The sequence below is a fragment of the Chiloscyllium plagiosum genome, chromosome 7, assembly GCF_004010195.1.
Source record: "Chiloscyllium plagiosum isolate BGI_BamShark_2017 chromosome 7, ASM401019v2, whole genome shotgun sequence".
NCBI classification, from domain to species: Eukaryota; Metazoa; Chordata; class Chondrichthyes; order Orectolobiformes; family Hemiscylliidae; genus Chiloscyllium; species Chiloscyllium plagiosum.
The window spans coordinates 77,182,322-77,195,568 of NC_057716.1; the positions used below are offsets into that span (position 1 = coordinate 77,182,322).

Sequence of the window (13,247 nt, forward strand, 5' to 3'; positions counted from 1 at the left end):
TCCTCATTTCCCCTTCCCCCACCTCATCCTAGCTTCCAACCTCCCGCAACTCGATCCCCTGACCTGTCCGGACTTGTCCGACCTGCCCAGCTCCTTTTCCACCTATCCACTCCACCCTCTCCTCCCTGACCTATCACCTTCATCTCCTTCCCCACTGACCTATTGTACTCTATGCCACTCTCTCCCCACCCCCACCCCCCTCTAGCTTATCTCTCCACGCTTCAGGCTCTCTGCCTTTATTCCTGATGGAGGGCTTTTGCCCGAAACGTCGATTTTGCCTGTCTTCGGATGCTGCCTGAATTGCTGTGCTCTTCCAGCACCACTGATCCAGAATTAAATCCACAAAGTCATTTCAGTGTTTTCAGAGAAAGCAAATGAGCTTGAAAATATTAAATGTTTTTGTCCGGACAGAAATACTTTTGTTAACACCTATTTAAAATACATATTCCCTGGGAAATGAAAATCAGCACAAAATACTCAGTGTATATTTGATTTTTCAGACTCAGTTTTTATCATTTCAGTTTATCAGCAAAGAGAATGAGTTAGCCATTTCTGCCAAAGGCAGGGGTAGGTATGTGATATCAAAAACAACAAAAAAAAGGAAGTGTGTTGCTTAATAAAAACACAATATAAAACAATGTGTTTTTGATTTTAAAATCTGGGCACTAGTCATTTTTCTATTTTAAATTAGTAGCCGTGCTTGATTGGCTTTATCAAAGTTTATAAGGTGTGACATACAAATGTACAATCCTTAAAATTCATTTACAAACTCAAGTCTTACCTGAGTCATTGATAGTGAGTTGCAATGTTATTTTACAACTGTTTACATTCTGTCCTTCTTCCAGACAAGCGATAGGAATCGTACTTTGGATCAACAAAGTATGTGCTTTGCCATCTTCTCTGATTTGCAAAGACACTGGATCAAACTTTGAAAGAAAGAGATTTTAAAAGGCAAAGTGTGCGAAAAAATTGTTCCAGTGAAAACATTACAAGTCATTCCAGTTGTAAATATCCCTCATTACTGATTACAAAGACCATCTATTTCCCAGCTAATTACTTCAGAGACAATTTCCAAAAGTATATTTTTAAAAGCTCTTAACATTCATTCCAGGAGCAACTTTATGAGATTAAGTTTGTCAACAGCAACAACTTGAACTCATGAAACACTACTCATGTATTAATACATTCCGCGGCCTTTCATAGAAATATTATCAAACTGAACATTTGATACGAAGTCCTGTAAGAAATTACGAGGATGAAAGTTGTTTAAACAACTTGGTTTAAAAGGTAGGTTAATATGGATAAATGTGAGGTTTGGTGGCAAAAGTAGGTACATTATCTGACTAGCAAATTGGGAAGAGGAGATGCAACAAGACCAGGGGTCCTTGCACACCAGTTGCTGAAAAAATAAGAACGCATGTATTGCAGGCAATGAAGGTAACAAATGATCTATTGGCCTGCATCGCAAGAAGATTTGAGTACAGGAGGAGGGATGTCTTGCTACAACTGTATAGAGCCTTGGTAAGACCACATCTGGGGTATTGAGAGTAGAGTTTGTCTCCTTAGCTCAAGAAAGATGTTCTGGCTGATTCCTGAGATGGCTGGACTGATGTACAAAGAGATACTGAACTGGTTAGATCTATATTCACTGGAGTTAAGAATAAGGGGTTGGGGAGGGGTGTGTGGAACGTCATTTATAAAATTTATAATCACAATATTATGGAATTTATAAAATCCCAACAGGATGAAACAGTGTAAATGCAGGAAGATTGTATCTAAGAATTGGAGAGTCGAGAACTAGGGGTATGAGGTCAGTCATTTCGGACTGAGATCAGGAGAAATATCTTCACCCTGTGAGAGTGATGTGCCTGTGGAATTCTCTACCATAGAAAGCAAATGAGGCCAGAATATTGAAGGAGTTAAGATTTCTTAGAGCTAAAGGGATCAAAGGATACGGGGAGAATGCAGGAAGGAGGTACGGAGTTGGATGGTGGAGGAGCAGGATCAAACAGCCTAATAGAATCACAGAATTTTACAGTACTAAAGGAGGCCACTTGACCCATCGTGTCTGTATTAGCTCCCAAAAGAGCTAGCCAGTTGGAATCATTGTCCAGCCCTATCTCCATAGCCTCCTAAATTCATCATTTCCAGATATATAACAAAAATATAAATTGCTGGAAAAACTGGACAAGTCTGGCAGATGTACTGAGATTTTCCTGTAATTCCTGTCTTTGTTTCTGCTTTCCAGCATCCACAAATGTTTTTTTAAACTTTTAAATATATATCCAGCTCTCTTTTGAAACCGTATATGCAGTCCACCTCCGACACTCTCCCAGTCCATTCCAAATCCTAACAACTCGGAGTAAAGATGTTTCTCCTCATCTCACTCCTTGCTCTCTTGTTGATAATCTTGAAATTGTAACCCCAATTACTGACATACCAACTAGTGGAAACAGAATATCTTGCTTTACTCTGTCAAAATTGTTGTACCATCTAGCCTGTATTCTTTTTGTGTTTCTTCAATCAAAATGCATTACCTCACATTTCTCTGCACTGAAATTTATCAGCCATTTGGCCAAGTTGTCAATGCCCCTCTGAAATCGGTCAGCATCGTCCTCACAATTGACTGTTCTCTCTAAATCATAGGAGTCATACAGCACGGAAACAGACTCCAGCTTAATATCATGTGCAATTTTAGAGATTTTGACCTCAACATCCCTCTCCAAATCTTTTATATAAATCAGAAAAAGCAAGGGTCGCAACATCAATCCCTGAGGAATAGCACTTTCAACCCATCTCAAATCTGAGAAATGCCGATATATACCTATTCTTTTTGGCTTGTTTATACCTACCCTCTATTTCCTATTTTTTGGCCACCTTCTAAGCCATGCTGCCAGAGACCCAGGAATCCCAAACATTTCTAATTTGCTCGCCAACCTACCATGTGGCACCATATCAAATGCTTTCTGAAAGTCCAAATATACAACATCCACATCACGACTGTCATCTCAAAGAATTCAATTAAACTTGCTAGATATGACCTACTCATGACAAAACCATGTTGACTGTCCAGTATTAACTTATTTTTGTCTAAACATGTTTATCTTAACCTATATTACAGCCTTTAATGACCTACTCCTGCTTCTATTTTTACATTACTATGTTAAAGAATACTTCAATAGATGTAAGAAGGTAGAAAGGTAGAGGTGTTCAGAGGGGATTTTCGGAGCTTAGACTGACTGGAAGCAGGAGAGTATTTGGCTGCCGGTGCTGGAGTGACTGTAATATAAGTTGTGTAAGAGGCTAGCATTGGAAGAGCACAGAGATCTCAGAAAGCTGTAGAGCAGGCAAGATTACAGTGATAGGGAGGGGTAAAACTTGAGGAACCTGAAAACAAGAATAAGTTTAAAATACATCTCATGAGTCTTACTTTAGTAACTTTGTCCTGACTAGTTCCTTTTTGCTTAATGATTCTGAGTTCGAGCTACCAACTCGCCAACCAATGTAAAGTTTCTCAAGAATTATTTTATCAAAACCTCTTATAATTCAGAACCTCTATTAGATTGCTGTTGAACATTAAATATTTTAATAAATCTAATTTCTCTAGTCTCTGCTCATAACTGAAAAAAAGTGTTGCATATACAATATCTTAAGAATTCTCTTCCTTATCCTGTTCACAACCTTGATATCTTTACTAAAATAAGATGCCCTAAGTAATAAAATATTTAAGTTGTAGCTTTATTTAGGTAGCTATAGAATATGGGGTTGACACTTACATTTGTTTGGATTTGTTAAGTTTAATGGCTTTTAGCTGTTCCTAAAAATCATCTTGCAACTTGATAATTTTTTGGCAACCATTTTTTTAAAAAATGGAGTATTGAAGAAGGTAGTGATAAGATAGACAATTACCTACCTCCCATAGATTAGATTCCCTACAGTGTGGAAACAGGCCCTTCAGCGCAACAAGTCAACGCCGACCCTCCAAAGAGTAATCCACCCAGACCCATTTCCTTCTGACTAATGCACCTAACACTATGGGCAATTTAGAATTGCCAACTCACCTGACCTGCACATCTTTGAACTACGGGAGGAAACTGGAGCATCCAGAGGAAACCCACGCAGACATGGGGAGAATACATACTCCACACAGACAGTCACCCGAGGCTGGAATTGAATCTGGGTCCCTGGCACTATAAGGCAGCAGTGCTAACCACTGAGTCACCATGTCTCCCATAGACTGAGGTAGTAAAATATATTGTCTACACCTTGTGGTGCCACTTCAACAGATCCAATGCTAGGCCCTAGAGAATTGGCCCAGAACGTCCTGATAGGGGATGACCATGGCCTGACACTGAATACCCCCTAGCTGAATGTTCAGCACTGCATAACTATGTATGATTTCCAGCAGTTGCCTGCAAATGCTGAGAAACCATGTTCAGAATTCATATACACATCTTGTACAACCTCCTCCTTTTCTCATGTAAATACTTTTACAATTCTGGGGAAAATATGCTTGGATTTGTTAAGTCATGCCCTCAATTGAAAATTCCTCATCTTTGTCTCCAAATCTCTCCATGGTGTGGCCCTTTGCAATTAATACATTTGTGTGTTCTGAGATAGCAGCGAGAATAGGTTTCTTAAATATACTCATTGACAAAGGATCTATAGTTCTCTGACACAGAATTCAAAAGATTCATAATCCTTTAAATGAAGAGCTCTCTCCTCATCTCAGTCCTAAATTATCACGTCCTCATCCTGAAACTGTGACCATGTAGTCTCCTATATTTTCCAACATTAACTGCATTGATTTAATCAATATAAATTGCATTGAAACAGAAATATTAGCCCTCCCATTATTTTTCCTGTTCTTCAAGTGATCTTCTGCTCTGACCTTGCAACTCCAAACAGAAATAGGATTAAGGTAAAATTCTACCTCAAGCATTTCCACCAGAGATTGATGGTAGCAAGTGATATCATAAGATGGGACTTACCTTTACACAGCTTGACTGAATAAAAACATCCCTGATGCTATTTATGCGTCAGATGTGCTCACTATCCCCTCTAACTTCTATAAAACATGTCAGAATATTTCTTCTGTATCTAATGTTAAATTTACTGAATAGCATATTTTACTTTTAATATCAGTGTACAATAAGATATTCAGATTTTTTAGCAATACATTTAGTATTAATTGAATACATTTTAAATATTACACATTTAATTTACCTTAATCCCAGCAAAGAATGGTTCACTATCCCTGGGAAAAGTGCGTATATCTGGAGAACCCCTCAAGAAGACTGATACACTACAGTAAACCTGCAAAAGCAAAAACAAAAAGTAGCAGAAAACTTTGACAAATTAATCTGAGAAAACATTTTTAAATTGATACTATTCAACATGGTACTATGATGGCCCTGCTAACTCAGGAGGAGCCCATTTGACCATTCATGCCAATATTCATATCCCAAGATCAATCAGAAATAATGAAACCAAAAGAGAAAATGCTGGAAAATCTCAGCAGGTCTGGCAGCATCTGTAAGGAGAGAAAAGAGCTGACGTTGAGTCTAACTGACCCGTTGTCAAAGTTCTTTTCTCTCCTTACAGATGTTGCAAGACCTGCTGAGATTTTCCAGCATTTTCTCTTTTGGTTTCAGATTCCAGCATCTGCAGTAATTTGCTTTCATCAAAAATAATGAAAGCATTTGGAATGGCAAAATCCTGCTTCATGTTACAACTTGGACTGTTCTCGGACTGCAAAGTTCTTTATTCATGTTCTCAACAAAATGCAGCTACTATTTGCAATCTGGTATGTACTGTGAACCAAAATGTGACCTTGTATGCAAAAACATCTGGCATATCAGGCCAGTGGTTCACAATGAATCCTTTACAACAGTGCAGTATATACTTCTTTCCCATCCTATCTATTTGCGTGGCCACTTTCAGGGTGCTGTGGACTTGAATCCCAAGAACCAAAACGGGGACATGAGATACCTTTGACAAATAGAATTAAGGAGAATCCAAAGGGTTTTTACATATATTAAGGACAAAAGGGTAACAAGGGAGAGAAGGTGTCATCTGCAAACTTACTAACTGTACCTCTTATGCTCACATCCAAATCATTTATGTAAATGACAAAAAGTAGATGGCCCAGCACCGATCCTTGTGGCACTCCACTGGTCACAGGCCTCCAGTCTGAAAAACAACCCTCCACCACTACCCTCTGTCTTCTACCTTTGAGCCAGTTCTGTATCTAAATGGCTAGTTCTCCCTGTATTCCATGAGATCTAACCTTAATAATCAGTCTCCTATGGGGAACCTTGTTGAATGCCTTACTGAAATCCATATAGATCACATTTACTGCTCTGCCCTCATCAATTCTCTCTGTTACTTCTTCAAAAAAACTCAATCAAGTTTGTGAGACATGATTTCCCACGCACAAAGCCATGTTGACTATCCCTAATCAGTCCTTGCCTTTCCAAATACATGTACATCCTGTCCCTCAGGATTCCCTCCAACAACTTGCCCACCACCGAACATCCAGCACTTCCTCCTCTGTAATCTGGACATTTTGCAAGATGTCACCATCTATTTCCCTACAGTCTATATCTTCCATATCCTTTTCCACAGTAAATACTGATGCAAAATATTCATTTAGTATCTCCCCATTTTCTGTGGCTCCACACAAAGGCCGCCTTGCTGATCTTTGAGGGGCCCTATTCTCTCCCTCGTTACCCTTTTGTCCTTAATATATGTAAAATCCCTTTGGATTCTCCTTAATTCTATTTGCCAAAGCTATCTCAGGTCCCCGTTTTGGTTCTTGGGATTCAAGTCCACAGCTCCCTGAAAGTGGCCACGCAAATAGATAGGATGGGAAAGAAGGCATATGGCATGCTTATTTAGCCACAATTAGAGTATTGCATTCAATTCTGATCGTCCCATTACAGGATGGATGTGAAGGCTTTGGAGAGCGTGCAGAAGAGGTTTACCAGGATGCTGCCTGGATTAGAGGGTATGAGCTATACAAGGAAGCTAGAAAACTTCAGGTTGTATTCTCTGGGGTGACGAAGGCTGACAGGAGACTTGATAGAAGTCTATAGAATTATGAGATGTGTAGACAGGGCTGATGGTCAAAATCTTTTTTCCCCCCCAGAGTTGAAATGTCTAATACCAGGGGCCATGCATTTAAGGTGAGAGGAGGAAAGTTCAAAGGAGCAATTCTTTTTCACATGGTGGTAGGAGTAGGGAATGCACTGCCAGGGGTTATGGTTGAGGCAGATACAATAAGGGCATTTAAGGGACTTTTAAATAAGCACATGAATATGCAAGGAATGAAGGGATAGGGACCAAGGGCAGGCAGAAGGGATTAGTTTCAATTGGCATCATGTTTGGCACAATATCATGGACCAAAGGGCCCGTTCCTGTGCTGAACTGTTCTATGTTCTCCCCTTTTGGTTCCAGCCAAAAAGGAAATTCACTCTCATTCAGAGTTTATAAGCATCTTGGTGATTTTAGTGATAGATCCTGAATTACACCCCACTGTGATCAGCATTTTTTTGTTTCTATTCACTTGTGGGAAGTGGGATCGTTGGCTAGCTAGCATTTATTACTCAATCCGAGTTGCCCTTGAGAAGATGCTGGCCATCTGCTTTCTTGAACTGCTGCAGTCCACCTGCTGTGGGTTGACCCGCAATGCCCTTAGGGTGGGAATTCCAGAATTTTGACCCAGTGACAATAAAGAAACAATTATCTATTTCCAAGTCAAGATGGTGAGTGGCTTGGAGGGGATCTTATCTTGTAAAACATGCATGTGTATGGGAACATGTATGGGAACATACGCGTGCATATTTTACAAGATAAGTCTGGTGTTTTTTGCGAATGCAACTGTATCCAACAATACATCAGACGCAGCTGAAAATGTGTTGCTGGAAAAGCGCAGCAGGTCAGGCAGCACCCAGGGAACAGGAGAATCGACGTTTCGGGCATAAGCCATTCTTCAGGAACTTATGCCCGAAACGTCGATTCTCCTGTTCCCTGGATGCTGCCTGACCTGCTGCGCTTTTCCAGCAACACATTTTCAGCTCTGATCTCCAGCATCTGCAGTCCTCACTTTCTCCTCAATACATCAGACGCATTCAAACAGACATTTACAAATGTTTAACTGTTCAGATCATGGATAAAAATAAATTGGCATAACAACAAATATTATTTCCAATTAATTAGGATGGATGAAAATTTATTTCCAAACGGAATGTACATAACACAAATTGTATAATTAATGATAAAGGTTTTACAAAATTACACATTTGAAATTCCAAACATTATTTTATGCAGAGTTATTTATGGGCTTTGACTAGTATTGTTTTCATTAACTCTCATAGCACAGAAACAGTAATTACTCATTACTGATCTAAAAGCATCCAATTTACCAATTATTATGGCTGCCAAGGGAATTCTAGTAATGTCAGTTTGAGTATTTCAAATCCTTCAATTTCACAAATAATAGTATAAACTCATTTGCCACTTTATTATGGAAGAGCATGTTGGAAACAAAATTATAACAACTGATTCTCCAGGCCACAGTTCATTTAGGTATGACACTGGGCTCAAACCAGATCAGTGAATTTACCCATATAATCACATGATAGATATGGTTGAAGGAGACCCTTAAATTGATTGCATTTATCTGTCCTGAATTTAAAAATCCAAACAACCAGATTTTATCACTTGCATTTATAGAATTAACACAAGAAAAACAAGAAGCTGAAATATCTCAGGTAATCTAAACAAAGGAAAATGTTGCAGTTGAACAATTTCTATGGAGAAAGTAAGTTAATGAGGTACAAGTCAAGGCATTTGTATAAAAGGTAATATCCGGGGTGTGTGAACACTAAATGCAGCAGCAAGTTGGATGGAAGACTCCACTAAAAGACAGTAGAGATTGACTCTATAGGGCCTCAATTTTTTCTTCCAGTACCAATTCGACAAACTTGGTTCAGGACAGAGTGCATTCTGGATGATTTAATTTTACTTCTGGGCTGGGGGTGGAATTAGAGATTAATAGGAGATGGGCACATTTTCACCCAGAAATAGTGCAGAGGTAATCACGACTTGGTGCTGTAAGAAAGGCTCAGTCATCTGAAATTTTATCCCAGCTGTAAAGAAAACCCTAATAAAAACAAAAATAAACTAGACCGTAACGGGGTGATCCAGAACCAAAGATCACAATCTAAGGATATAGAGTGAACCATTTAGGAATGAGTGTAGTCTGGATGAGTGCAGTTCTAACAACATTCAAGGAGGTTGTCCATCCAGGACAAAGCAGTCCACCTGATTGGTACCATACTCACAAACATTCACACCCTTCACCACTGTAACTCAATACTGTGGCTGCTACCACCTCCAAGATGCACTGCAGAAATTCACTAAAGATCCTCAGATAGCACTTTCCAAACCCGTTGCCCTTTCCATTTAAAAGAGTAGGGGGCAGCAGATATATAGGAACACCACCACTTGCAACTTCTCCAAGTCACTCACGATCCTGACTTGTAAATACATCCCCACTCCTACAGTCACAGGGCCAAAATCACAGAATTCCCTCCCTCACAGCGGGTGGGTCTATCTATGGCACGGGGGCTGAAATGGTTCAAGAAGGTAGATCATCACCATCTTCCAGGGTGACTAGGAAGAGCAACAAAAATGCTGGCCAGCCAGCAACACCCACATCCCACAAGTAAATAAAAAGGATGGTGAGCCTGTAGAATTTTCTACCACAGAAAGCAGACACAATCAAAATATTGTATGATTTCAAGGGGTTGTATGTAGCCACTTTGAACAAAAGGATAAGGGGGAAACAGGCTATTGATTTTTTAATTAGCCATGATCAAAATGACTTGTGAAGCAGGCTTGAAGGGCCAAATGGCCTGCTCCTATGTTCCAAAGTCACATCCACAAAATAGCAGGTTAAAGTCCAAACACATGCATATTTCTCAACTAAATGTTAAATGTCTTATGGAGTAAGTCACTGATCTAGGTCATGTCATCCAGATAAGGTGTTAAGCATGGAAAGGGAATGCTAGTGATTTTCATCCATTTCCTGGCAGCTACCTTTAAATGGGTATTTGCAGAACATCAGGTAAGGGCAGAAATCTCACTTGGCTGGTAGCACATGCTTTGGAAGGCTTCTTTTCTGCTGCAAAGAAAAAACTTTGTTGCAAGAGTGGAATAGTTGTGTGTAATAGTTGTTTGTATTTGATCCACGAAGAATAATTTTACTTCGAGTATGCTATTTTAATCAACAACTCAGGCTGAGAAACTTGAGGAAGAACTAAAGTGAGGTCTTGTGCATTAATATAACTGAATGTCATAGAGTCAGAGATATACAGCGTGGAAACAGACCCTTCAGTCCAACTCGTCCATGCTGACCAGATATCCCAACCCAATTTAGTCCCACCTGCCATCACCCAGCCCATATCCCTCTAAACCTTTTCCGTTCACATACCCCGCTAACTGAGTGCCGGACCCTTCGTTTTAAGAGACCTGCAAATTATTACCGTATCTCCCAGTTTTAAAGTCATCCCATCCAACTCCACAAATGAGAACAGTTGACGGGTTGTGTCTCTCTTTATCTCTTCCTTCATGTTAAGTGGAGAAACCCGTGACCATATCACCACATATGCTACAGTGCTGTTTAAAGCAGATTTCACATAAGTGCACTTCAGATGGATGCTGGTACCCACTAACTCTGGAGTAATCACCGGTTTGTCAAGTAGATCGAGTAGCTTAGCTGCAAAACAAAAAGGGAAGCACATACTTCAAACGAAGTTATAAAACCTGCAAGTTGGTTTCACATATAAACAATTAAAATTAGCTCAATTATCCAAATGATTAGCCTTTAAAACGGTCAGAGAAGTCAAAGATGAATGTGCATAATTGCTAGAAAGTATACAGCTAACACAAGAAGGCATGCTAATATGTTCACAAGTGGTTCTAGCATCACACCCCAACTCCAGCATAAATGTTCCTGTACTAAAGGTAAAGTACTTCAGATGCTGGAGATCTGAAATGAAACAAAGCACTGGAGAAACACAGCAGATCTGGTAACACCTGGTGGAGAAAGAAACATTAGAGTTCGACAATAATGTTCCTTGGGAAGAGTTGGAGAACAATGGTTTTTATGCTGTTGACAAAGCATGGGAGGAGGAGGATTTAGAACAAATGAAGAGCGTTCAGACGATTAAAGGCAAAAGGAGTGATGGAAGTGGAGGAAAGATATAAATAAAGAATGGGCATGCTAATTGGAGGTATTAACAGTGGAAAACAGCAGAGCTAACCTGAGAGCAGACAAACGCAATCAAGACATTTGGTGGGGGAGTGCAGATCTGGCTGCACAGTGACCTGTTTTTTCACACTCTGCCTCAGCTGTTTCAGGAACTGTCTTGAACTAGATTAACTTTTAACCCCAAAATATACAAGCTATAGCAGCCCCAATCACTAGAAGAGACTGTGTTTACACTTCACAGCCCTAAAAAAAGAGATTTAACTGTCCCCCCCTTTAAAACTAAATCCTATTAAATAACTGATAGCTTTTCAAAAAGCTATCACCAATTAGTACTAGATTCAAAGGCAAGAGATTAACTCTTAAACTCCCAACTTTACCAAACTGCCACTATGGAGTGTTGTTGATGGACCTGCAGAGATTGTCCATCACTTTCTGGTTTCCTTTCAGATCTCCAGCACTCCGCTTTGATTTGAAGCTTAATATATCAATCTTCAGGGCTCTGTGCCCAACTATTCTTCTGAGCAGTGACCAGTGCCCTCTTTTTTGGTATGAGGCTAAAAAGCCTAACCTGAATGAATAATAAGACCTAGTACAGAAAGATGGGTCAATGTAAATCATTTCAACCCATTGGCAAGATGGAAATTTAATCTGTTCTCTACCATGTCACCCCCTCAACAACCAAATGCTCCTTCCCATTCCTTCTTTATTCACCCTTCCAGGTCAGGAACTCACCAGCCCCCATTACCTCACTCAATACTCTTTACTTATCTCAGGGCTGACTACAATGATTTTATTCAAGTGGTGAGTTGGCTGCAGAGGCTCGACATGAGTCAACAGATTGTTCCAAAATACAGAAAACCAATTATTGCCAATCCAAGCTTCATTGTTCAAACACACATCCTCAAAAAAACAGAGCCAGAGCAAAATCTACCCTTATGCAACTTCACCTTAATAATGCCAGATGGGAGGTCATGGTGTAGTGGTAAAGTCACTGGGCTAGTAATCCAGCTAAATGTTCTCGGAACATGGCAGAGATTTAAATTCAATAAAAAGATTCTGTAATTTTAAAAAAACAGTTAACCTAATGGTAACCATGAAACCACTGTTGATTGTTGGGAAAATCCACTTGGTTCACTAATTACCTTTAGGAAAGGTAATCTGCTGGGTAATTAGGGCAGGCATTAAATACTAGCCTCCCCAACAATGCCAAAATTCCATGAATGAATTTTTAAAAAGTGGTGAAAAAACAATTAGCTACCAAAGTCGTGTTGCCCTTTAAGGTTGTAACTGTTTTACAGCAAGTTGCAGAGCCAACAGGAGATTTTAGATAAGCTATTCAATGTAACTTGAGGGGAAATAAAATGTCTCAGACTTAGTCATGGTCACTTCTAAGCAAACAAAAATTTACTGCTTCCAACTTTAGGCAGACATGCTGTAATTCTGTCAATTTTTAATTTGTCTCCTAGATGACGCAATATATACCATTTTATTGCACATTGTAAAAGTAGAGGTACTATTTAGATAAACATAAAAATTACTTCCAATTTTATCTGTATCACAACAGAGCTATAAAAATGTTGGACTGAGACTACTTGATGCACAATGTGTTTCACAGTCTTCATGTAAGTTGGTATGAACAACTCTAACATATAGAAGAAAGTTGTGCTGGAGTACTCTCCATCCCACTAAAGTGTTCTGAAGACCTGACTGACTTTGCTTATTTTTTTTCAAAAACAATAAATAAAAGAACCACACAAAGCAAGTCTAACAATATGCAAAGGCTGTTTGAAGCTAAATCCATTTGTAATTAGACAGGGGCACGGTGCCAGAGTTATTGTAGGTAAAAACAATGACTGCAGATGCTGGAAACCAGATTCTGGATTAGTGGTGCTGGAAGAGCACAGCAGTTCAGGCAGCATCCGAGGAGCAGTAAAATTGACGTTTCGGGGCAAAAGCCCTCATCAGGAAT

At 39.5% G+C, this 13,247-nt stretch overlaps 1 protein-coding gene across 6 annotated transcripts in view; it reads right to left on the minus strand.

The window, feature by feature from the left end:
* Window positions 1-13,247, minus strand: part of LOC122551720 (von Willebrand factor D and EGF domain-containing protein-like) — a 279,402-nt gene that overhangs the window by 186,546 nt on the left and 79,609 nt on the right. For all 6 annotated transcript variants that reach the window (XM_043694082.1, XM_043694080.1, XM_043694081.1 and 3 more), the window contains 3 exons: window positions 10,551-10,783; window positions 5,227-5,316; window positions 782-926 (listed from right to left, as the gene is read on the minus strand). In XM_043694082.1, the coding sequence (XP_043550017.1) occupies window positions 782-926; window positions 5,227-5,316; window positions 10,551-10,783 (468 nt within the window). The remainder of the gene's footprint in view (window positions 1-781; window positions 927-5,226; window positions 5,317-10,550; window positions 10,784-13,247) is intronic.